The sequence below is a fragment of the Manis pentadactyla genome, chromosome 17 (genome assembly GCF_030020395.1).
Source record: "Manis pentadactyla isolate mManPen7 chromosome 17, mManPen7.hap1, whole genome shotgun sequence".
In the NCBI taxonomy this organism is placed as follows: Eukaryota; Metazoa; Chordata; class Mammalia; order Pholidota; family Manidae; genus Manis; species Manis pentadactyla.
This window is the reverse complement of record NC_080035.1, coordinates 13,432,243-13,459,860: the sequence shown is the minus strand read 5'-3', so window position 1 is coordinate 13,459,860 and position 27,618 is coordinate 13,432,243. Positions and strand designations below refer to the sequence as shown.

General features: G+C 38.6%; 1 protein-coding gene across 5 annotated transcripts in view; it reads right to left on the bottom strand.

Moving 5' to 3' along the window:
• Positions 1–207: 207 nt before the first annotated feature.
• The window catches only part of EPSTI1 (epithelial stromal interaction 1), a 109,861-nt gene continuing 82,450 nt past the window's right edge, over positions 208–27,618 (bottom strand). For 3 of the 5 annotated variants that reach the window (XM_057494410.1, XM_036932406.2, XM_036932407.2), the window contains 2 exons: positions 10,308–10,381; positions 208–731 (listed from right to left, as the gene is read on the bottom strand). In XM_057494410.1, coding sequence (XP_057350393.1) covers positions 455–731; positions 10,308–10,381 — 351 coding nt within the window. In that variant the 3' untranslated portion in view covers positions 208–454. Of the gene's footprint in view, positions 732–6,428; positions 6,529–10,307; positions 10,382–27,618 lie in introns of all 5 variants that reach the window. The other 2 variants (XM_057494409.1, XM_036932410.2) reach the window with 1 other exon arrangement.

The window sequence follows — 27,618 nt, the reverse complement described above, 5'->3', positions numbered from 1 at the left end:
ATCTAGTTGATTTTTATTGAAACAACAGCCTTTTAGGAAATTAACTGTCGTAATCTGAAAAATCATTGGAACAATATTTGTAAGTAACTCAAGAGCAATGCCAGATCGAACTGTGATTATGTATGGACTGTAAAGGAGAATATAAAAATGAGACCTCTCAAAAGAGAAAAACTCAAGAGCTTTTCTTTCAAAATAAAAACCAATCACTTATACAGAAATAGTTCAAATTTTATTTATAAATTTGTTTAAAAGAATATAAAAGATTTTTCTTTTGCTTACATTTTTACCATGGAATTAGAAAGTAGAGATTGAAATTTAAAAAGAAGTCAAAGCTTACCCAACCTGACCCGAGAATTACATGGAATTAGCTACTTAGAGAGACAAGCATGCAGCACCCATAGCTCTTGTTAACCTAAAAGCATCAATGATTCCCTCCTTTCTTACCAACATTGCCCTACTTACACTTCCAATAAGAGGTGAAACCAATTAGAAAAATAATGCAACTTTTCACTGGCAGTACAGATGAAATATGAATTCGGTGATCAGCTCCTACAAGCATGCATAATAGGGAGAAACAGGTCAGCCCTGGCTGCTCAGCTGAGTGGATGGGCACTTGAAGTCGAGATAAAAACAGTGAGGATGTGCAAAGTTGTCTTAAAGCAAAGCATCTTATGAGTTTTTTCAGGTTCAGCTGACAAAGGCCAGGTGTAAGCAAATATTTCTCATATATCCTGGAAGAAAAAGAAAAACAAAAATTTGTATAAGCTGCAAAACAAAATCCAAAGCCTTTGTAAGTCCAAAACGAAATTCCTTCAAAGAACACTCTTAACACATTGGGCTTAAATAATTTTTTAATGATTTAATGTCCTAGTAAAATGATTTAATTTTCAAGCCCCATTGCATTTGATTCACAAAATAGTCTCTGTCAACACTGTAATGGTTTGTTGAGTGACAGCTCATCAGCTGTGCTCTTAGAGATAGGCTAACATGGGTCACAAATAATTGTCGCCTACCTCTAGTTATAGCAAGGACAGGACAAACACAGTGTGAAGCAGAACAATTTAAATGGAAATGTATGGAGTAGAATTGCACTGTATTATGTAGCAGGACGGTGACTTCTAAGGGGACCTTGGGGAAGGGAAATAGACTGAATGAGTCCCCCCCTCAACTATGCACAAAGGGTCAAGAAGTCTCCATCAAGCCTCCCAGAATGCTGAGCCACGTTACACTTGGGATTCAGATTATTGCTGCTCTAACATTCTGGGAAACTAAAATCTCAGGTTTTCTCATGGGTCATGGCAAATGCTTAACTGCCCTTGAAGACACAGGATTTAGTTTCCACAGCCTCTCAAAGGGTCTTACCTACTGGTATCAGAAAAAAGAGAATTTGAAGTGATTCTTTAAACATCCCAACATCCCACCCCAAGTGTATCATGAAAAGTAACAAAGGGCTCCAGAAAACCAGTGTTTTTTAATATAAAAACAATGTTAAATTATCAAAGAATAAATATGTATTAAGCAATAGAGAAGAATGTGATATAAGTTTTTTAAATTTATAAATAAAGATCAGTCTAGTTTGTCTACCCAAAATATATTTATCAAAGGTTTACTACTTAAGTTGTCTATATGATGTTTCGAGAAACAAGTTTTTCTTTATTTGGTTTTTATCATAGTTTCACCGTGTTTTCTGTCTTCCTCCTTTCCTTCTCTTTCTTTGGCTTCTTATCGATTCTAACATCCATCCAAGCCCCCTCTGTGAGTCCTCCTCTCTTATTCCTTGGGGGTGCTCAATCATCATCTATCAACTTCTAAATAAATGACATACGCTAAATACATTCTATATATTAACCTTTTGCCCTCTTGCTATTTATAAAATGTGTCCAGGACAGAAGTTTAGTTTATGGCTTCTCTCCTTACTTTTTTATGGTGTCCTTTGACGAACAGATATTTTATTTTACTGCATACTTTTCTTTTTGGTTTATACTTTGGGTCCTATGAAACCTCCCTAGCTCAGTGGTACAGTCTATTTTCTTAGAAATTTAAGAAGTTTCCTTCCTTCTATTCTATTGTGGAACTTTAAGGCCCTTGGAATGAATGTATGGCTTCATGTGGGCACTCAATCCCAGGCAACATTTGCTGACCAGTCCATTTTCCCCCAGAGATGTGCTCTGCCATCTGTCCTACATCAAAATTCCAGAAATAGGTCAGCCTTTGCCAATTCTATATCATATTAAATAATTAAGCCCTCATACATACTTCTTTACCTTTAGGAATGAAATGGCTATTCTTGGTTTTTGGCTTTGATTAGAATTGAATTAAATCTATAGATTACTTGGGAGCTCATTCCTATCCATGAACAAGGTATAATTCCATTTTTTTATTCCTTAATGTCTTTCTACAACATTTTATATATTTTTTAGATTTACATGAATCTTTATCTTTTCATTAGACCTTTTTGTTTACTCTCAATGTGTAGAAATGAAACAAGTTTTTATATAAGGGGTCCTGAACCCACCAACATTGCTGGTTCCTTATTTATTCTAATAATTTGAATATAAGTCCTTTAGGATTTTCTATATAGATAATTTCATGTGATTTATAATCTTTTTCCTTTTCAATCCTTATATCTGATTTAAAGGAAATGCTTTTGATGTATTTTTATTGTAGATTTTTAATCCCTTTGTTAAAGAAATTTTCTTTGTATTTCTTTTTGCTAGAAGTTTTCACCACAAATGAGTATTGAAATTAATCAAATGTTTTCTCTGTATCTATTGACATAATCATGTGGTGCTTCTCTTATAACTTTCAAGTGAATTATCTCGGTAGCTTTTGTTTTGTCTTGTTTTATTTCATATGTGATAAGCCAAGCTTGCATTTCTGGGATAAATCCAATTTCATAAGGATATATTATGCTTTTATAAGAAATTCATTACTGAATCTGTTTGGGACTTTTTAATCTTTATTTCTGAGTGAGACTGGTCTGTAATTTCTTTTTCTGTATGGTCTTTGATATTGATTCAAAGTTATATTCACCTGTTTAATCCTTTGGGAGAATACTTCCTCCTTTTCATTTATCTGGAAAATTTCCTAGACATTTGGAATAATCTGTTCCTTGAACATTTAGTAGAACTGTTTTGTAATATGTCTAGGCCTGGTTTTTATTTTATGGGAACACAGTAACAAATTAATCTACACAGTCTTTGTATCACTTTGAATTCTCAACAGTAAATCTGAAAGACCTGTTTCCCCACAGCCTTGCCAACAAAGTATACTGTTAATCTTTTGTGGATCTTTTTGTCAAAAATAATAGATGAGAAATGGTATTTTGGTTTAGTTCTTAATTTGTATTCCTTTTATTATAATGGATTCATTTGTGCTTTAACTTCAGAAATTATATTTTTATTCCTAGAAGTTCTGTTTTGTTCTTTTTCAAATCTTAGTCTTTGTCTCTTGTTTTCCCTCATTGTTTCAAATCCAGTATTTATTCCATCAAATGTTTTCCACACAGCTATTTTAAGTTCAGTATTTAATCATTTTAGTATATCGAATCATTTGGTTCTCAATCCTCTGTTTTGGTGATCCCCAATCACCGCCGCCTATTTCCCTGTGTAATGCAGAAAGTTCCAGTTTCCGTTTTATGCCTGGGATATATCAGTGAACGACCAAAGGGCACTGTTCTGATGGAATATGAAGTATATGTTACCACTGGGAGAAACTAAGGGTAAACAGTCAACAAACATAGAAGTTAATGATGTTAGAGAATTATGTTACAAGTTGCAGAATGCTATAGACAAAAGAAGTAGAGCACAGAAAGATGGCAGGAGCCAGGGATAAGGGCACAGGTGGCAGGATTAAATAGATGGCCAAGTACACCTCAAGGAGGTAGAGTTCAAGGAAATACTTAAGAGAACAAATCATGGATATTTTGGAGAAGAGTGTAGAGGGAGAAGTCGGGGCTAAGGCCATTAATGTAAGATCAGCCATGTCCTCAAGTTTTTAAAGAACAGCAAGACAGCTAGGGTGCTAAGAGGAACCAGGAGACGGGGCAGCGGAGAGAGCACCGGGGGTAGGGCGGGGTCCAGATCACACAGCCCCTGGTAGGCCACTGTGTGCAAATGTCTATTAGACATGAAGGGAAAATGTTGGGTAGACAAAAGGAAATGGGAGTCTGGAGGAAGAGGTCTGGGTTGGAAGTAGAATTGAGAGTAATAAGCACATAAATGGTTTTTAATTTCATGAGAATGAGCGAGGCCACCAAGGTACTGAGTGAACACAAGGCAGTGGCTCCACAGTGGATCCTTCAGGCCCTCAAGTGCCGAGAGGAGAGGAAGATGCAGGGGACTCAGCAAAGGAAAATGAAAGGGAGAGGCCACCGAGACTCGTGGAAACCCAGGGACGCGCAGGGTCCCAGAAGCCACGTAAACAGTTTCAAAGAGGAGGCAGTGAATCACCAGGACAGATAAGGCTGACAGGTCAGAGACAAAGGCGGAAAAGGAGCCACTGGATTCTGCAGTGTGGGCACCGTTAGTGACTACGACGAGAGCGTTACGGTTAAACTGATGAAGTCTAAATTCTGATTAGCGTGAGTTGAAAAGAAATAGGAAGAAAGAAATGGCAGCTAGGAGAGATACCTCTTGAAGTTTTGCTCCAAAGGGTAACAAGAAGCAGGACAGTAGCAAGAGGGAAAAGTGTATCACTAGAATTTATATTTCTATTTTATATTGATGGGAACTTTCTAGTTGAGATGGAACATTTGACAATTAAGGAGAAAGGGGGACGTGAGGTTAGACCAAAGCCCCTTGGCAGGTGAGGGAGACGGAACCCGGTCCACAGGGACAAGCAGGCCCAGAGGTAGGATGTCTGCAGGTAAGTGGAGGGGAGGTGGGGGCCTGAGGAAGTTCTCACCTCTCTGCCACTGCTTCTTCCAAGTAAGGGGAAGAGCTTATAATTGCTTTGGACTTGGAGATGCCTGTCCTAAGGAAACTTCTATCATCCTCACTCGCATGAGAAAATGATGTTCCTCTCTTTTTATCTATGCAGAATCTAGACAAAGATGTAAAGCTCACTTACATGAGGCCTACCAGTGGCCAGTGGTGAGCCAGATCCCCAAGTCCTCACCATAACAGCAGCCCGTGCTGTATTCATTACTCTTTCCATCACCTTCCCCTCAATCCCAGGCATTTTTTTTAAGTCCCCTCTAAATCTGGGGAATTGTTAAGTGGAGGAAAAAATGTGCAGCAAGTTTCTAAAGCCCATCCCAAATCTGAGCTTTAGTCACATTTCACACCTTCTATATGCCATGAATTTGCATAAAGTCTTAAACTCACAATGTTCTATTTTTCCATTTGACTCCTACTCACATATTCCTATGAATAAGTCAATAATTTGTAAACTGTCACACACAATGCAAAGATATGTGTTTTGATTCTTTTCTCTCTCCCACCTTGTCCCTATTCGGAATGGTACAGTGCTACACATACACATACATTACGGATAAACAGACATGTCCAGTATCATCCACTGCAAATTTGCCTCCATGTAATTGCCTTCAATATGTTTTCGTTTGTGAGATCTATCCATCCATTTTAACTACTAGATGCCTTACAAGGAAATATGCATATAAGATTTCTAACAGACTGTCTTCTCAAAAATGATCTTTTGTTCATCAAGTATTTATTAACTCCCCAGAGTTTCCGAGTCAGCAAGCATTTGATCATTTTGTTAAATTTTACTAGTTTAAATATTTTTATCTGCTCCATTTTTTTAATAGGTGTATGTGAACTTGGGCTTCAATTAAACTGGATTCTGTACACATTGTAAACTTCATGATCACATACCTTCTGAAGTTTTGGTGCTAGTTCGATAAGACATTGTGCACACAAAACACACTGAACGCATATTGCAACACAGTTATATGGCTTTCTTAACAGAAATCTGTAAGGGCATTATTAAATATTTCTTTTAATTTGTTTTTTTTTTAAATAATTTTGCGGTGAAAAATTAAATACTGGTTTCTTTGATGTCCTAGCTTTACTGAAAGAATATATTACTAGAAAATGCTTATTATTTTTATAACCATTTTTCACTTAAAATCTTCCTGAAATAAAAAGCATGTTCATTTGCTTTTGTCATACATCTGGGCAAGGGTGATAAAAAGCCTTATGGTCCAGGCAACCACACTGAGAACAAAGGGCAGGGGTCATTTTCTTATTGCGACTGGCTGGAGCTTAAGGCAGGGCTTCCTCCGTCTCTCAGCAGCTACTGTGGGGTTTCCAGCGATCACCCTGGCTGACTGCTCATCACACAGCTGAACAGCACAACAGAAAAACTGTATCTGGGGAGAAGGCCACGACATATTTTTAAAATTCTAAAATTGTTTTTATTCTTCAACTTCGACAGATATTTCTTTGAGAAAAGAAAAAACTCACCCAGCTGTTACCACCATTCATATTCCAATAGCTGCCACCATGCTCAAAACCACCTGGTTGACTCTTGCCTTGGAGTCGGTCCAAAAAAGCATTATTTACCCTTTAAAACAATGAAAAATGCATGTAAGTGGAGAGCTCGCTGCAGGGCTGAGAGATTTCTGAGAACTTAATGTGCCGTATGAACTGACTGTGGGGATTGCTTCCCCCCCTTCGGCTTGGAAAAATCTGCAGCAACTTCTTTTTATATTAACCATATGACACGTTTCTGCTTGTCATATAAGCAAGAATAAAATTGAGAACAATAAAATAATAGAAAAAAAATCAGTGAAACCAAGAGCTGGTTCTTTGAAAATATAAACAAAACAGATAAGCCCCTAGACAAACTTATTAAGAGAAAAGAGAATCTACACACATCAACAGAATCAGAAATGAGAAAGGAAAAATCATGACAGACCCCACAGACATACAAAAAATTATTAGAGAATACTATGAAAATCTATATGCTGACAAGCTGGAAAACCTAGAAAAATACAACCTTCCAAGACTGACCAAGGAAGAAATAGAAAATCTCAACAGAACAATTACCAGCAAAGAAATTGAATTGGTAGTCAAAAAACTACCCAAGAACAAAACCCCTGGGTCAGACGGATTCACCACTGAATTTTATCAGACATATAGAGAAGACATAATACCCATTGTCCTTAAAGTTTTCCAATAAATAGAAGAGAAGGGAATACTTCGAAACTCATTCTATGAAGCCAGCATCACTGCAATACCAAAACCAGGCAAATACCCCACCAAAAAAGAAAATTACACACCAATATCCCTGAAGAATATAGATGCAAAAATACTCAACAAAATATTAGCAAACCAAATTTAAAAATACATCAAGAAGATCATACACTATGACCAAGTGGGATTCATCCCAGGGATGCAAGGATGGCACAACATCTGAAAATCAATCAACATCATCCACCACATCAATAAAAAGAAGGACAAAAACCACATGATAATTTCCAAAGATGCTGAAAAAACATTCAACAAAATTCAACATCCATTCATAATAAAAACTCTCAACAAAATGGGTACAGAGGGCAGGTACCTCAACATAATAAAGGTCATATACGACAAACCCACAGCCAACATCATACTTAACAGCGAGAAGCTGAACGCTTTTCCTCTAAGATTGGGAACAAGACAGGGATGCCCACTCTCCCCACTGTTATTCAATATAGCACTGGAGGTCCTAGCCATGGCAATCAGACAAAACAAAGAAACACAAGGCATCAAGATTGGTAAAGAGGAAGTCAAACTGTCACTATTTGCAGATGACATGATATTGTACATAAAAAACTCCAAAGACTCCATTCTAAAACTACTAGAACTAATATCTGAATTCAGCAAAGTTGCAGGATACAAAATTAATACACAGAAATCTGTTGCATTCCTATACACTAACGATGAATTAACAGAAAGAGAAATCAGGAAAACAATTCCATTCACAATTGCATCAAAAAGAATAAAATACCTAGGAATAAACCTAACCAAAGAAGTGAAAGACCTATACCCTGAAAACTACAAGACACTCTTAAGAGAAATTAGAGAGGACACTAACAAATGGAAACTCATTCCATGCTCTAGGCTTTGAAGAATTAACATTGTCAAAATGGCTATCCTGCCTAAAGCAATCTACAGATTCAATGCAATGCCTATCTAAACACCAACAACATTCTTCAAAGAACTGGAAGAAATAGTTTAAAAAGTCATATGGAACTGCAAAAGACCCCAAATAGCCAAAGCAATCCTGAGAAGGAAGAATAAAGCAGGGGGCATCTCACTTCCCAAATTCAAGTTGTACTACAAAGCCACAGTAATCCAATTTGTTACTAGCACAAGAACAGAGCCACAGACCAGTGGAACAGAATAGAGTCCAGATATTAACCCAAACATATATGGTCAATTAATATATGATAAAAGAGCTATGGACATACCATGGGGAAATGCCAGCCTCTTCAACAGCTGGTGTTGGCAAAACTGGACAGCTACATGTAAGAGAATGAAACTGGATCATTCTCTAACCCCACACGCAAAAGTAAATTCAAAATAAATCAAAGTCCTTAATGTAAGTCATGAAACCATAAAACTCTTGGAGGAAAACATAGGCAAAAATCTCTTGGACATAAACATGAGTGACTTCTTCATGAACATATCTCCCTGGGCAAGGGAAACAAAAACAAAAATGAACAAGTGGGACTATATCAAGCTGAAAAGCTTCTGTACAGCAAAGGGCACCACCAAGAGAACAAAGAGGCATCTTACAGTATGGGAGAATATACTTATATATGACAGATCTGATAAAGGGTTGACATCCAAAAATATATAAAGAGCTCATGCACCTCAACAGAAAGCAAAAAATCCAATTAAGAAATGGGCAGAGCTGCTGAACAGACACTTCTCCAAAGAAGAAATTCAGATGGCCAACAGACACCTGAAAAGATGCTCCACGTCGCTAGTCATCAGAGAATTGCAAATTAAAATCACAATGAGATATCACCTCACACCAGTAAAGATCTCCACCATCCAAAAGACAAACAACAACAAATGTTGGCGAGGTTGTGGAGAAAGGGGAACCCTCCTACACTGCTGGTGGGAATGTAAATTAGTTCGACCATTGTGGAAAGCAGTATGGAGGTTCCTCAAAATGCTCAAAATAGAAATATAATTTGACCCAGGAATTCCACTTCTAGGAATTTACCCTAAGAATGCAGGAGCCCAGTTTGGAAAAGACACATGCACCCCTATGTTTATTGCAGCACTATTTACAATAGCCAAGAAATGGAAGCAACCCAAGTGTCCATCAGTAGATGAATGGATAAAGAAGATGTGGTACATATACACAATGGAATATTATTCAGCCATAAGAAGAAAACAAATCCTACCATTTGCAACAACATGGATGGAGCTAGAGGGTATTATGCTCAGTGAAATAAGCCAGGCAGAGAAAGACAAGTAACATATGATTTCACTCACATGTGGAGTATAAGAACAAGGAAAAACTGAAGGAACAAAACAACAGCAGAATCACAGAACCTAAGAATGAACTAACAGTTACCAAAGGGAAAGGGACAGGGGAGGATGGGTGGGAAGGAAGGGATAACTGGGGGGGAAAAGAAAGGGGGCATTATGAATAGCATGTATAATGTGGGGGGAGGGGCACAGGGAGGGCAGTGCAACACAGAGAAGACAAATTATGATTCTACAGCATCTTACTACGTTGATGGACAGTGACTGTAATGGGGTTTGTGGGGGGGGACTTTGTGATGGGCGGAGTCTAGTAAACATAATGTTCCTCATTAATTGTAGATTAATTATACCAAATAAAATTATTCAGTGGTTCTATTTTAAGGTATTTTGTGTGATATGTTAGTTGACATAAAATAACTTTAATGGTAGTTCTCGTCCTAGCTTTGTATTTAAGTTTTAGTATCTCACCATCTAGGTAAGCTCAATTATTCTAAAGTAGTCTGCAAATGGTAAAGCATCATCTTAAAGGATTAACATGCTTCGTCCTGTGGAAGGAAAATTAACTATAACCTAAATAAGCAAATAGCTGGAGAGGAAGATTCTGGTTTCTAATGTGAATTTATGCCATCTGTCCAATAAAAAATGGACACTGAATGTGTATGTACATAACGTGTGTGTGCATGCAGCAGTGTGCATCCTCACATACATACTACACTCCAATAATATAAAGATTAAAAATGCATAGAGATTCTAAAGCTGCATTCAATATTACTATAGTGTTTCCCTCAAACATTGCAAAAACTTTATAAGGTGATTGCTTTAACCACAAATGCTTATTTGATTAGCCATTTATACCTCCTGTGTTCTGCCTGGTGGGTTTTGGTTCTTTCTTCCTCCTGTTGCTGTTGCTTAAATTCCAGTAATTCATTCTAGGAATAATAAAAGTTTTAAAATATGGCTTTCAATTAACATGGTTGTATAAAAGACATTCAGATCAGTTACATATTTAACCTTAGGCAGTATTTCATTTCTGACATTTCATTTTGAAACTTTTACTTAAGTACCATTTCCATGTGAAATTTTTTTCTCTATAACTGGGTAGCAAAAATAATTGCACCATAGTCAAACAATAGCTCTGTGAGTGTAAAACTATTGAGATTAAAAAGCCAACATGCATGTTCAAGATATTAGTCTAACAGGCACAACATACACAGAGGGAAACAGAATGTGAGTCAAACTCACCTGTCTTACAAAGGAAAACAAATGAAGTTAGTTTGTCATACAATACTGTTTCTTAGTATTTCTCTAGCATTTCTTTCCCCTATACATAGCAACTTACAAATAAATACTGGACTCAATTCTGTAGTGCAATTCCATTAGTAAAACATTCTCCACCCTGGAGAATAATCACTTGCCTATTATTAACTAGTTACTTCTAATACATCTTGGAGTATTATTCCTATACTCTCAGTATTCTGGAGGGGACACTTTTCTTCAAGTAGGAGATCACATTATCATAACTAAATCTCTAGCTGCTGACATTCTGATTATCTCCTTGGAAGAGTCAGCTTCCAATCTCAGTTACTCTGTTCACAGTATTAAACCAAAGAACAAGCTGCCAAGATTTCTCTAATACTCAACTTCCTCCCTTGAGGCAGACTGAGTCTTAACTCCTTTGCAAAGACAGAAAAAGGCAGAAGGAATAAGGTTATTAGGCCTGGGTCATAAATTAGGGCCTAAGTCAGAGATTTCCTGGTAGAGACAATACTGTTACATCTTGATAAACACATACCAAGACATATACTAATTCAACCCTAAAACTTCCTTGGTAGAAAATATAAAATAAATTCAATGTTCAGATTGACATTTTCCTTCCCAAACTGTATTCAAAGGCTTTCTTTCTGACAGTCCCCAAAATAAAAAGACTGGTTCCTTGTGCTGTGATATTCCAAATATATTACTCATCAATCCCTAAAACACATTATTTAATTTCAATTACTGTCTAGCACCAAGAACAAGTTCTTTTGATTTCCTAATATGGAGGAAGATTTATGTCTTTATTATCGCTCTATCCCAATCCCAACTGCCCTCCCAGTACACCGCCACTCTCAGTGTGGTGTGGGAGGGGCTCCAGGGGTCCATCCGATTCATCCTCATCTCTTCAACCATAGCCTTCAGAGGTAGAGATGCTTCCAACTACTGAACTACATCAGGACTGCTTCAGCCTGCACCTTACTACTTCTTGTATATGAGCTCTGGTTTTTCCTGTTCTACTTTCCAGCTTCCAGAATTTTGCTAACATCTTTTCTTTTCTGCAGCCTCCTGGTCTGTTCTTTTGTTCTTACTGGCTTTTGCCTTCAAAAAACTTTTTTTTTCTTGTCTTTTCAATGGGATTTGGGGAAAGAGAGACAGGACCTAAGCAAATGAACTGTTTTGAAAGTGCAATGTTTGCCCAGAAGAACATAAGTTTTCAAACAAAAGTTTCATTAGAATTCTGTTACTTGATCCTCCCAACAATTCTCAAAGGTGAGCCGGTAAATAAAGTATTATTTGCTGAATGAGTGAGCATTGTTATGCTCGGTTTACAGATGAGAGAACAGAAGATCAAAAACTCAGTTTAAGCCAATTTGTCAGGTGCTAAACAGCTCATTAATAGTAAAATAAAGACTAGAGCTTAGATTTTCTTATACCTAATGTCCTACAAAATACATCCAAATAGTCAGTTAAGATTAAGGATAACAGGTCTTATCATGCTTAAGTATAAACAGCCACATAGAGAACTTATAGGACCGACCCACTTACACTCAAACATTCTAGAGGAACATATCTAACCTAAACAACTTCTGACATTTAGCCCATCTTAAGTTTAATAACATAAACTATGAACAAATTAAACTCTCATCAGTTTTAGACATGAGACACCATAAAAGACAGATTATACACACACACTTATATATATACACATATACATATGTGTATTATTACATAATTCTTTAAAACAATTTTTTCAGCCTTGGCAAAATGCATGAAGTTTATCTGGAAAAAATAAATATGCAATCATAGCTATAAAAAATTACTTTAAAAAAAAGAAAAAAATGAGGGAGAACCAACTTCACCAAATATTAAAACTGAAATTATAGTAATTAAAACAAATTGACTGAGTCCAGGAAAAGACTGAATCCATGGAAATGCAGCTTACCACAAAGTTGTGTGTTGAACACATGCACAAGAGATGGTTCATTGAATGATGGAGGACTAGCCAACTATTGTTAAGAAAAATTAAAGCTAGATCCTTAATGTTTTTATCAAAATAAATTTTATGTTGGTCTTAGATTTGAACCTGAAAGATGGAACCATAAAAGTTTTCAAGAGGTATGAGCAAATTTATTTAAAAACTTGGAGTGAGGAAGGTCCAGAAATCATAATGGAAAAAGACTGGTAAACTTGGCTGCATGAAAATCCAAAGCTTTCACTGGGAAAATATACTCTAAACAAAATCAGAAAAAAACAACTTAAAAATTTTTTGTGACACATATAGGCTAGTTCGATTATTCTTTTATCCAGTCAGTCAACAATATCTGAGTGCTTATTATGGCTTGGGTCTATGTGATGGGGTACAATAATGAGCAGGAAGATGAGATCCTTACTCCTTAAGAGTTTATATATTCTAGAAAAAACGAAACCTATAAAAAAGTGAGAAAAATATCCAATGATAATCCAAAACTAATGAGAGGCAGGCTCAGTGGCTCTGTTACTATAGACAGTGACTCAGGGAAGCCCTGAGGAGGCAGTTAATGATCTTATGTAAACCAGTCAGGGAAAAAAATACCACCAAGCAGAAAAAGGACCAAATGATAAGAAGAGGAAATTTGCAGATAAATTACAGACTGCCTGTAAATTCAAATGTCATCATATTTACACATAATCAAAGAAATATAAATCAGAACAATGAGATGATGTTTTTTCTATCATATTGGCAAAAACTAAAAAGTTTGAGAGAGAACCATGTAAGTTCAAGCACTTCAGTGGAAAGTCTAAATAAGAGAAAACTAATTTAGCTTTTGGAGGACAATGTAGCAATAACTATCAATGTGGAAAACACACATCCTTTACAGAAGTGCTCAAAGAAACATCTAAGGAGAGTTATAGTTGTTTACTGAAACAGTAAAATTCAAAAGAAAGTCTTAATGCCTATAAGGAACTGACATCATAAGTTAGACCATCCACACAATGGAATACTATGCAACAGTTACCAAGAGTAAAGTAGATGGGAGAGAAGAGGAGGGGCCTGTGGAAAGATCACCAAGATACATTGACTGATAAAAGATTCAGAGCAGGAGATTCAAGATGGTGGCATGAGAGATGAGACAAAGAACTCCTCCCAAAACCACATATATTACAAAAATATAATTAATACAACTAATGCTAAAAGAACAACAGGAAAGAAGGCTTCACCAGACTGCATACACCTGGAGAACAGAGTAGACCTCATGAAACAGGGTAACAAAGCCTTGAATCAGCAGGACCCAAGTCCTTCCCCTACCCCAGCTCATCAGCAGAAGGAAGAGAAATGGAGTGAGGAGGGGGTGGAAGCCTAGGACTGCTGAACACGCAGCCCTGGAGATAAACTTTGGGAGCACAAACCTACATTGCATGGTGCTCTGGAGATTAGTGGGGTTGGAAAGCTAAGACAGGTGGAATACCTGGAGAGACTGAGATTCCAGCCATTTGTGGAGGACAGGGATCCACATCCAGCTGCTCTGGGACAAAGGAAAGGCGGGCAGCCTGAGAGGCTTCCTAGCAGCGATAGGGCTGCTGAAGGGGCTGGGTTTATACAGAGCTTGCTGTGCGGGAGAAGGGATAGGTGGACAAGGTTGTCTGGGTGTGCTCTGCCCAGCAGGTTGAGAATATTGAGGAGCTTCAGGTGCTCCATCCCCCTGGCTGGCTACTTAGCTCCAAGGCCACCTACTCTGATACAAAGCAGGGTGCACCTTTGTCCTGGCCTGTTGGTACCAGCTCGCAAACCAGCAGTCCCTGCCCTGGTGTCAGGCCAGCCAGAGGGAGGCCCCGCCTATGGTAGATACAGACACAAAGCACAGAGGCTTACACCTGTGTGCTGGTACACTGGTTCTGACACTGGAGACAGGCACTGCAGCCAGGAAGCAGGAAACAGCTCTTTTCTCCCCCCAGGCACCAGTACTGCTCCCCAGCAACCCCCAACATCACTCAAGGGGTTGAGCAGCTCCAGAGACTAGAGCTTCTGTGCACTAGAGGATGCCACATACAAATATGAAATGTCAAAGGAACCTGGTTTAAACAAAATTCTCACAAACACCAGAAAAAGAGCCAAATGAAACTGAACTCACCAATCTTCCTGAAAAAGAGTTCTAAATTAAAATCATAAACATGCTCCTGGAGGTAGAGAAAAATCTTCAAGAACACAGGGACAAATTTAGGATAGAGATTCAATCATTAAGAAATTCCATATCTGAAATGAAACATACAATGGAGGGATTTGAAAGCAGATTAGATGTAGTAGAAGAGATGGTAAATGGAATAGAAACTAGAGAAAAGGAATACAAAGAAGCTGAGGCACAGAGAGAAAAAAGGATCTCTAAGAATGAAAGAATATTGAAAGAACTGTGTGACCAATCCAAACGGAACAATATTCGCATTATAGGGATACCAGAAGAAGAAGAGAAAGAGAAAGGGATAGAAAGTGTCTTTGAGGAGGTAGTTGCTGAAAACTTCCTCAATCAGAGGAAGGAGATAGTCTCTCAGGCCATGGAGGTGCACAGATCTCTAAACACAAGGGACCCAAGGAAGACAACACCAAGACATATAATAATTAAGATGGCAAAGATCAAGGATAAGGAGAGACTTTTAAAAGCAGCTAGAGAGAGAAAAAAGGTCACATACAAAGGAAAACCCATCAGGCTATCATAAGATTTCTCAACAGATACCTTACAGGCCAGAAGAGAGTGGCATGATGTATTTAATGCAATGAAGCAGAAGGGCCTAGAACCAAGAATACTCTATCTGGCAAGATTATCATTTAAATTTGAAGGAGGGATTAAAAAATTTTCAGATAAGTAAAGCTGAGAGAATTTACCTCCCACAAATCACCTCTGTAGTGTATTTTGGAGGGACTGCTATAGAAGGAAGTGTTCCTAAGGTTGAATAGCTGTCACCAGAGGAAATAAAACCACAGCAGAGTGAAACAATTAATTACTAAGCAGATGCAAAATCAAATCAACTACCCTCAAAGTCAATCAAGGAATAGACAAAGAGTACAGAATATGACATCTAATATATAAAGAATGAAGGAGGAAGAAAAAGGAGAAAACAGAAAGAACCTTTAGGTTGTGTTGGTAATAGCATACTAAGTGAGTTAAATTAGACCATTAGATAGTAAAGGAATTACCCTTGAACCTTTGGTAATCACAAATCTAAAGCCTGCAATGGCAATAAGTACATACCTATCAATAATCACCCTAAATTTAAATGGTCTGAATGCACCAATCAAAAGACACAGAGTCACTGAATGAATAAAAAAAGACCTGTCTATATGCTGCCTACCAGAGACTCACTTCAAACTGAAAGACATACACAGACTGAAAGTAAAGGGATGGAAAAAGATATTTCATGCAACTAATAGGGAGAAAAAAGCAGGAGTTGCAGTACTTGTATCAGACAAAACAGACTTCAAAACACAGAAAGTAATAAGAGACAAAGAAGGACATTATAAAGGTGTCAGTCTAACAAAAGAATATAACTATTATAAATATCTATGTACCCAACACAGGATCACCTACATATGTGAAACAAATACTAACATAATTAAAGGGGGAAATAGAATGCAATGCATTCATTTTAGGAGACTTCAACACACCACTCACTCCAAAGGACAGATCAACCAGACAGAAAATAAGTAAGGACACAAAGGCACTGAACAATATATTAGAACAGATGAACCTAACGGACATCTACAGAACACTCCATCCAAAAGCAACAGGATACACATTCTTCTCAAGTGCAAATGGAACATTTGCAAGAATAGATCATATACTAGGGTACAAAAAGAACGTCATTAACTTTAGAAAGATTGAAATTTTTTTTTCAACCAGCCAGCTTCTCAGATCACAAAGATATGAAACTAGAAATAAATTACACAATGAAAATGAAAAAGCCAACAAACACATGGAGGCTTAATAACATCCTCCTAAATAATCAATGGATCAATGACCAAATAAAAACAGAGATCAAGCAATATATGGAGACAAATGACAACAATAATTCAACACCACAAAATCTGTGGGACGCAAGGAAGGCCATGCTAAGAGGGAAGAATACTGCAACACAGGTTGACCTCAGGAAAGAAGAACAATTCCAAATGAATAGTCTGAACTCACAATTAATGAAACTAGAAAAAGAGGAACAAATGAGGTCCAAAGTCAGTAGAAGAAAGATCAGAGCATAAATAAATAAAATGAAGAAAAATAAAACAATGGAAAGAATCAATGAAAGCAGGAGGTGGTTCTTTGAGAAAATAAACAAAATAGATAAACCCTAGCCAGACTTATCAAGAAAAAGAGAGAGTCAACACACATCAACAGAATCAGAAATGAGAAAGGAAAAAATCACTATGGACACTACAGAAATACAACAAATTATTAGAGGATACTATGAAAAACTATATGCTAACAAACTGGATAACATATGTTGGCAGATTTGGACAGCTACATACAAGAGAATGAAACTGGATTATTGTCTAACCCCATACAGAAAAACAAACTCAAAATGGATCAAAGACCTGAATGTAATCATGAAACCATAAAACTCTTAGAAGAAAACATAGGCAAAAATATCTTAAATATAAACACGAGCAACTTTTTCCTGAACATATCTCCTCAGGAAGGGGAAACAAAATAAAAATGAACAAATGGGACTACATCATGTTAAAAAGCTTCTGTACAGCAAAGGAAACCATCAGCAAACAAAAAGGCACTCTACAGTATAGAAGAATATAGTCATAAATGGCATATCTGATGAGGGGTTGACATCGAAAATATACAAAGAGCTCACATTCCTCAACACCCAAAAAGCAAATAACCCTATTAAAAAATGGGCAGAGGATATGAAGAGACAGTTCTCCAAAGAAGAAATTCAGATGGCCAGCAGACATATGAAAAGATGCTCCACATCACTAATCATCAGGGAAATGCAAATTAAAACCACAATGAGACATCACCTCACACCAGTAAGGATGGCCAGCATCAAAAAGACTAAGAACAACAAATGCTGGTGAGGATGCGGAGAAAGGGGAATCCTCCTAGCTGGTGGGAATGTAGGCTTGTTCAACCATTGTGGAAAGCAATATGGAGGTTCCTCAAAAAACTAAAAATGGAAATGCCATTTGACCCAGGAATCCCACTCCTTGTAATTTACCCATACAACTTCTCAGATTCAAAAAGACATTTGCACCCTTATGTTTATCACAGCACTTTTTACAATAGCCAAAATATGGAAGCAACCTAAGTGTCCATCAGTAGATGAATGGCTAAAGAAGATGTGGTACATATACCCAATGGAATACTTTTCAGCCATAAGAAGAAAACAAATCTTACCATTTGCAACAACATGGATGGAGCTGGAGGACATTATCCTCAATGAAATAAGCCAGGCGGAGAAAGACAAGTGCCAAATGATTTCACTCATTTGTGGAGTATAACAATGAAGCAAACTGAAGGAACAAAATAGCAGCAGACTCACAGACTCCAAGAAGGAACTAGCCATTACCAAACAGGAGGGGTGTGGGAGGGCGGGTGGGGAGGGAAGGAGAAGGGGACTGAGGGGTATTATATTTAGTACACATGGTGTGGGGGATCACGGGGAAAACAGTGTAGCCCAGAGAAGGCACATAGTGGTTCTGTGACATCTTGCTGCACTGATGGACAGTGACTCCACTGGGGTATGGGTGGGGACTTGATAATATGGGTAAATGTAGTAACCACATTGTTTTTTCATGTGAAACCTTCATAAGAGTGTATATCAATAATACCTTAATAAAAAAATTTTTTTTAATGGGCAAAGGATATGAACAGACACTTTTCCAAAGAAGAAATTCAGATGGCCAACAGGCACATGAAAAGATGCTCCACATCACTCATTATCAGGGAAATGTAAATTAAAACTACAATGAGATATCACCTCACACCAGTTAGGTTGGCCAACATAGAAAAGACTAGGAACAACAAATGATGGAGAAGATGTGGAGAAAGGGGAACCCTCCTACACTGCTAGTGAGAATGTACATTAGTTCAACCACTGTGGAAAGCAGTATGGTGGTTCCTCAAAAAAGTAAAAATAGAAATACCATTTGACCCAGGAATTCACCCTAAGAATGCAGCATCCCAGTTTGAAAAAGACATATGCACCCCTGTGTTTATCGCAGCACTATTTACAATATAAAGAAATGGAAGCAACCTAAGTGTCCATCAGTAGATGAATGGATAAAGAAGATGTGGTGCATATACACAATGGAATATTATTCAGCCATAAGAAGAAAACAAATCCTACCATTTGCAACAACATGGATGGAGCTAGAGGGTATTATACTCAGTGAAATAAGCCAGGCAGAGAAAGACAAGTACCAAATGATTTCACTCATCTGTGGAGCATAAGAACAAAGCAAAAAGTGAAGGAACAAAACAGCAGACTCACAAAACCCAAGAATGGACTAACAGTTGCCAAAGGGAAAGGGACTGGGGAGGATGGGTGGGTGGGAAGGGAGGGAGAAGGGGAATAAGGGGCATTATGATTAGCACACATAACATGGCGGGAAGCACAGGGAAGGCAGTGTAGCACAGATAAGACAAGCAGTGACTATAGCATCTTACTACACTGATGGACAGTGACTATAATGGGGTATATGGTGGGGACTTGATAATAGGGGGAATCTAGTAACCACAGTGTTGCTCATGAGATTGTATATTAATGATACCAAAAAACAAAATAGATCTAGGGAAGTTTTCTTGAGACTGTTCCATGTAAATAGAAAAGAAATACATATATCCATTTCAACTTTTATATACTGGTATATATCATATTAAAAATGTTTTTATAGAAAAACATACTCCAAAATGTTAACTGTTATTATCACAAAGAAGAGAGACATGGTAGGTCAGTGGGAATATAGGAAGATTTAACATCATATATAGTTTTTGTTTTCAAACTTTTGAACCATGTATATATATTAGTTCTTCATATTCCCCATCAGCAACAGAGGTTTATCTGTATGGGAGACCATTTCTGTTTCCTTAGGCTTTACGTTATTTAAAAATCCTGATGGACATACAGTTTTTAATACATGAAGACGAAAAGAGCAAAACACTACATTAGGAAGCCAAGAACTGTCAGGGAGGAAGAAAAGAGGCTAAGAAGAGAGTAACATGCATTATCCTGTTACAGAGGCAAGAACAGGGGACAGGAAAAAACACAGAGCAGGAGGGAAACGGGGACAGGAGCTGATGAGCATCGCCGCAGAACGCCGCTCCAGATGGTAGATGGGAAGGTTCTGGCACCACTGCACTCAGGAGCATTATTCTGTAACTAGCAAAGCATATTTACTAAGGAGAGGTTGGTTTTCCATTAGTACCATGAAGGATAATTTCAACTAATTAATTTGTTCTGCTGAACTGACAGCCACTGAGGATGCATCTGCATGCCTTATAAGCATATTCTTGGTTCATTTACTGGGCTCTCATATAGAAGTGCAATATCCAGCTGGACAGATACAAAGTAAGTTCTTCCAAGCACTGAGCTTTAAACATTAAGAAAATCAAAATGTTCTAAGCAGGAGGGACGTGATGCGCAGCATCCAAGACTCTGTCAAGTCCTGACCCACTCAATACGTCTTTGTTAAGCACTGTTTTTCAGACACCTGGATTCGTGTTGGAGGTACAGATGCAAATAGACTCAGTGCCACCCTGAAGGACATCACAGTTTAATGAGGGACACAGACCCAGAAACAACTGTGATATAAAGCAGAAAGATATGCACTACTGAACACAAGTTCAAGCAACATGACATGGGAACATGAAGGAAGGGGTCCAAGTAAGAGAAATGAGGAGAAAATGCTCCTGAGCAATACACACAGATTGTTCCACACTTTGTTTGACATTGTAAACATATGCATGACGGCTCTGAGGAAGGAGTGCATCTCACTGCTTTAACTGTACCTGGCCCCCCTTCAGACAGAGCTCTCTATACCAAGAGGGTACTTAAGGAATACAATAAACACAATTTCATCTTGGAGGTGCCAAGAGCTGAACCTCCCATAAACACTGGACATGTGGTGTGTGGCCCATGAGAACAGCATGCAAAGGGCACCACCTCCCATGCGTTGTCCTGTCGGGGTGCTCTGGCCACAGGAGAGGCTGCTGGGCTGGGGAGCTGCAGAGTAGTGCCATGATCCGTGCTGGGGCCCAGGCACACAGCAAGGAAGGGGTCACCATTTCATGCTAGAGGCTGCAGAAATCACTTCTCTCTGGTCCAATCTGTCAAAGGGTCAACTATACAACGGACAGGTGTGTGAGAGGCCGGACACTTGTGAAACCTGCTGGGAGGGAATGAAGGCATCAGCGCAGTAAGTGAAGATTTAGCACAGGGTTATTTAAAACTCATGTCTCAGTCCCAGCGAGGTATGTTCTGATGCGGTTCCGCCTGACTGCTCTACATAAGCATTAAAGTGCCATGCCATCGCCTGGATGGGTCTGACTTCTCCCAAGAGAGGATGTCCTCTCAGCTCAAGAGGAGGAAGATGGGGGAAGAACAGGTGCTGCCACAGCAATCATGGAATCACTTCCTATGCATGTGTTTACCCCAGGGGAAGAGCTTGGCGCCGAGGGGGCAGTTTAGAGAAGTCCTGGCTCTGTGGCTCCTCACGTTTGCCCAGAAGGACAAAGATGGCCTTAGCTATGAGATCAAGTAGGAATTACCTCAAAAATTTAAGAGACTAACCAAAGCAAAAGAAGTAAATGTTAATGAATTTACTTCATTAGTATTTGAGGAATTGGTATTTGGGGAATCAAAAAATTGGATTAATAATGTGTACTCCCCTTTTCCTAGTTATTGTTAATTTTAGCATTTTAATATGAAGAAAATGGACTTGCAGCTACAATAATGAAATCATACAGCTCTGTATCTCCCAGCCAGAAATATTTCCTATCAACCTTCTTCCAATTTTTTAAAAATAATTTTTGTCATAAAAGTTACTTATTCATAGTGGAAAATGCAGGAAGTATGGCAACTACAAAGGAAAACATAATACTCACTCATTAAAAACCCTCTACCCAGAGATAAGCTCCTTTAACAGGTTATTATATTTCTTTCATTTCTTATTTATTCATATAAGATTGTAATTTACCCATATCTCACATCACATTTACAGGCTTACCATGTGCCAGGCATTAGGATAAATTTCCCACATGCTTTCTTTCATTTGATCCTAGAAACAGTATCATGAACTAAATAACAGCACCATCATACATAAGAGATGAGACTTAGAAAGTCATTTGCACAAAGTACAATAAGAAGACATAGGTTTCAACACTCACCCAGAGTCTATCTTATCGTCTTTATTTTCTCATTTTCATATAGACAAGCACATACCTATGGCACCAAAACTTGGTGGTAACTGCTGCAAGGTATTCCAAATTTCAAAACTTTCAAATCCTTTATCACTGAACAAATTGTTTCAAACTTTCCATCAATATTTTAAAAATAAACAACCTTGTGTATACATCTGGTGTGCATCTCTGATTGTTTCCTTAGAATAAATGTGTATCTTTTACATCTGGGAAAGGTAATACTGAAACTTGTACCTTTGGGAAACTCTTCAGAATTTGATATTGTCAACATCAAATTTGGTTCACGTCTCACCAGCAGCAGTACATGGGAGACGGAAATATTTTTTAACAGCTAATTAGTGTAAGTCCTCCTCACCCCGGCAAACACACAATTATCCATACTGTTGTTAAAGCTTCCCATTTAGGGGGGCGGAGCCAAGATGGCGGCGTGAATAGAGCAGTGGAAATCTCCTCCCAAAAAAACATATATCTATGAAAATATAACAAAGACAACTCTTCCTAGAATAAAGACCAGAGGACACAGGACAACATCCAGACCACATCCACACCTGCAAGAACCCAGTGCCTCGTAAAGGAGGTAAGATACAAGCCCCGGCCCCGCGGGACCTGAGGCCCCTCCCCCCAGCTCCTGGTGGGAGAAGAGGAGTCGGAGTGGGGAGGGAGAGGGAGCTCAGGACTGCCGAACACCCAGCCCCAGCCATCCACACCAGAGCACAGACATAGTGCGGGTGTGGGGCCCTGGATACTAGGGAAACAGGGCAGCAAGAACAGTGAGCGGGCACTGGAGGCCTGGCGCCGGAGGACATAAGAAAAGCGAGAGGCCATTTTTTTTTTTTCTGTTTTGTATTGGTGAGCGCTTTTTGGAAGGGATAGGGACCCCAATACTAGGGAAACAGAGCAGCAAGACCAGTGAGCAGATGCCTGAGGCTGGCGCCGGAGAATAAAGAAAAACAAGCAGCCATTTTTTATTTTCATTTTTATTTTTTTATTTTTTTATTTTTTTTTTGTGGTTGTTGTTTTGTTTTGGCCGGTGCTTTTTGGAAGTCTTAAAGGGGCAGGGCAGGACACTTAATCCAGAGGTAGAGAATCCAGGGATCTCTGGGCACCCTAACCCCTGGGCTGCAGGGAGCAGGGAGGCCCCTTACGGAAATAAATAGCCTCCCAGCCGCTCCTGCTCCAACGCGACTCCACCACATTGGAGCAGCTGCCCGAGCCAGGCCACGCCCACAGCAACAGCGGAGATTAACTCCATAGCAGCCGGGCAGGAAGCAGAAGCCCTGTCTGCGCGCAGCTGCGCAGCACAAGCCACTAGAGGTCGCTGTTCTCCCAGGAGAGGAGGGCCACAAACCAACAAGAAAGGAAGTCCTTCCAGCCGTCACTCGTCCCAGTTCTGCAGACTATTCCTATCACCATGAAAAGGCAAAGCTACAGGCAGACAAAGATCACAGAGACAACACCAGAGAAGGAGACAGACCTAACCAATCTTCCTGACAAAGAATTCAAAATAAGAATCATAAACATGCTGACAGAGATGCAGAGAAATACGCAAGAGAAATGGGATGAAGTCCGGAGGGAGATCACAGATGCCAGAAAGGAGATCACAGAAATGAAACAAACTCTGGAAGGGTTTATAAGCAGAATGGATAGAATGCAAGAGGCCATTGATGGAATTGAAATCAGAGAACAGGAACGCATAGAAGCTGACATAGAGAGAGACAAAAGGATCTCCAGGAATGAAACAATATTAAGAGAACTGTGTGACCAATACAAAAGGAACAATATCCGTATTATAGGGGTCCCAGAAGATGAAGAGAGAGGAAAAGGGATGGAAAGTATCTTGGAAGGAATAATTGCTGAAAACTTCCCCAATCTGGGGGAGGAAATAATTGAACAGACCATGGAAATACACAGAACTCCCAACAGATAGGATCCAAGGAGGACAACACCAAGACACATAATAATTAAAATGGCAAAGATCAAGGACAAGGAAAGAGTGTTAAAGGCAGCTAGAGAGAAAAAGGTCACCTATAAAGGGAAACCCATCAGGCTAACATCAGATTTCTCGACAGAAACCCTACAGGCCAGAAGAGAATGGCATGATATATTTAGTACAACGAAACAGAAGGGCCTTAAACCAAGGATACTGTATCCAGCAAGACTATCATTTAAATATGAAGGAGGGATTAAACAATTCCCAGACAAACAAAAGCTGTGGGAATTTGCTTCCCACAAACCACCTCTACAGGACATCTTACAGGGACTGCTCTAGATGGGAGCACTCCTAGAAAGAGCACAGAACAAAACACCCAACATATGAAGAATGGAGGAGGACGAATAAGAAGGGAGAGAGGAAAAGAATCTCCAGACAGTGTATATACCAGCTCAATAAGCGAGCTAAGTTAGGCAGTAAGATACTAAAGAGGCTAACCTTGAACCTTTGGTAATCACGAATTTAAAGCCTGCAATGGCAATAAGTACATATCTTTCAATAGTCACCCTAAATGTAAATGGACTTAATGCACCAATCAAAAGACATAGAGTAATAGAATGGATAAAAAAGCAAGACCCATCTATATGCTGCTTACAAGAAACTCACCTCAAACCCAAAGACATGCACAGACTAAAAGTCAAGGGATGGAAAAACATATTTCAGGCAAACAATAGCGAGAAGAAAGCAGGGGTTGCAGTACTAATATCAGACAAAATAGACTTCAAAACAAAGAAAGTAACAAGAGATAAAGAAGGACACTACATAATGATAAAGGGCTCAGTCCAACAAGAGGATATAACCACTCTAAATATATATGCACCGAACACAGGAGCACCAGCATATGTGAAACAAATACTAACAGAACTAAAGGGGGAAACAGACAGCAATGCATTCATTTTAGGAGACTTCAACACACCACTCACCCAAAAGGATAGATCCACCGGGCAGAAAATAAGTAAGGACACGGAAGCACTGAACAACACAGTAGAGCAGATGGACCTAATAGACATCTATAGAACTCTACATCCAAAAGCAACAGGATACACATTCTTCTCAAGTGCACATGGAACATTCTCCAGAATAGACCACATAGTAGGGCACAAAAAGAGCCTCAGTAAATTCCAAAAGATTGAAATCCTACCAACCAACTTTTCAGACCACAAAGGCATAAAACTAGAAATAAACTGTACAAAGAAAGCAAAAAGGCTCACAAACACATGGAGGCTTAACAACACGCTCCTAAATAATCAATGGATCAATGACCAAATCAAAATGGAGATCCAGCAATATATGGAAACAAATGACAACAACAACACTAAGCCCCAACTTCTGAGGGACACAGCAAAAGCAGTCTTAAGAGGAAAGTATACAGCAATCCAAGCATATTTAAAAAAGGAAGAACAATCCCAAATGAATGGTCTAATGTCACAATTATCGAAATTGGAAAAAGAAGAACAAATGAGGCCTAAGGTCAGCAGAAGGAGGGACATAATAAAGATCAGAGAAGAAATAAATAAAATTGAGAAGAATACAACAATAGCAAAAATCAATTAAACCAAGAGCTGGTTCTTCAAGAAAATAAGCAAAATAGATAAGCCTCTAGCCAGACTTATTAAGAGGAAAAGAGAGTCAACACAAATCAACAGTATCAGAAACGAGAAAGGAAAAATCACGACGGACCCCACAGAAATACAAAGAATTATTAGAGAACACTATGAAAACCTATATGCTTACAAGCTGGGAAACCTAGGAGAAATGGACAACTTCCTAGAAAAATACAACCTTCCGAGACTGACCCAGAAAGAAACAGAAAATCTAAACAGAGCAATTACCAGCAACGAAATTGAAGCGGTAATCAAAAAACTACCAAAGAACAAAACCCCTGGGCCAGATGGATTTACCTCAGAATTTTATCAGACATACAGGGAAGACATAATACCCTTTCTCCTTAAAGTTTTCCAGAAAATAGAGGAGGAGGGGATACTCCCAAACTCATTCTATGAAGCTAACATCACCCTAATACCAAAACCAGGCAAAGACCCCAACAAAAAAGAAAACTACAGACCAATATCCCTGATGAACGTAGATGCAAAAATACTCAACAAAATATTAGCAAACCGAATTCAAAAATACATCAAAAGGATCATACACCATGACCAAGTGGGATTCATCCCAGGGATGCAAGGATGGTACAACATTCGAATGTCCATCAAAATCATCCACCACATCAACAAAAAGAAAGACAAAAACCACATGATCATCTCCATAGATGCTGAAAAAGCATTTGACAAAGTTCAACATCCATTCATGATAAAAACTCTCAGCAAAATGGGAATAGAGGGCAAGTACCTCAACATAATAAAGGCCATCTATGATAAACCCACAGCCAACATTATATTGAACAGCGAGACGCTGAAAGCATTTCCGCTGAGATCGGGAACTAGACAGGGATGCCCACTCTCTCCACTGTTACTTAACATAGTACTGGAGGTCCTAGCCACGGCAATCAGACAAAACAAAAACATACAAGGAATCCAGACTGGTAAAGAAGAAGTTAGACTGTCACTATTTGCAGATGACATGATACTGTACATAAAAAACCCTAAAGACTCCACCCCAAAACTACTAGAACTGATATCGGAATACAGCAAAGTTGCAGGATACAAAGTCAACACACAGAAATCTGTGGCTTTCCTATACACTAACAATGAACCAACAGAAAGAGAAATCAGGAAAACAACTCCATTCACAATTGCATCAAAAAAAATAAAATACCTAGGAATAAACCTAACCAAGGAAGTGAAAGACTTATAGTCTGAAAACTACAAGTCACTCTTAAGAGAAATTAAAGGGGACACTAACAGATGGAAATTCATCCCATGCTCATGGCTAGGAAGAATTAATATAGTCAAAATGGCCATCCTGCCCAAAGCAATATACAGATTTGATGCAATCCCTATGGAACTACCAGCAACATTCTTCAATGAACTGGAACAGATCATTCAAAAATTCATATGGAAACACCAAAAACCCCGAATAGCCAAAGCAATCCTGAGAAAGAAGAATAAAGTAGGGGGGATCTCACTCCCCAACTTCAAGCTCTACTATAAAGCCATAATAATCAAGACAATTTGGTACTGGCACAAGAACAGAGCCACAGACCAATGGAACAGACTAGACAATCCAGACATTAACCCAGACATATATGGTCAATTAATATTTGATAAAGGAGCCATGGACACACAATTGCTAAATGACAGTCTCTTCAACAGATGGTGCTGGCAAAACTGGACAGCTACATGTAGGAGAATGAAACTGGACCATTGTCTAACCCCATACACAAAAGTAAATTCAAAATGGATCAAAGACCTGAATGTAAGTCATGAAACCGTTAATCTCTTGGAAGAAAACATAGGCAAAAACCTCTTAGACATAAACATGAGTGACCTCTTCTTGAACATATCTCCCCGGGCAAGGAAAACAACAGCAAAAATGAACAAGTGGGACTATATTAAGCTGAAAAGCT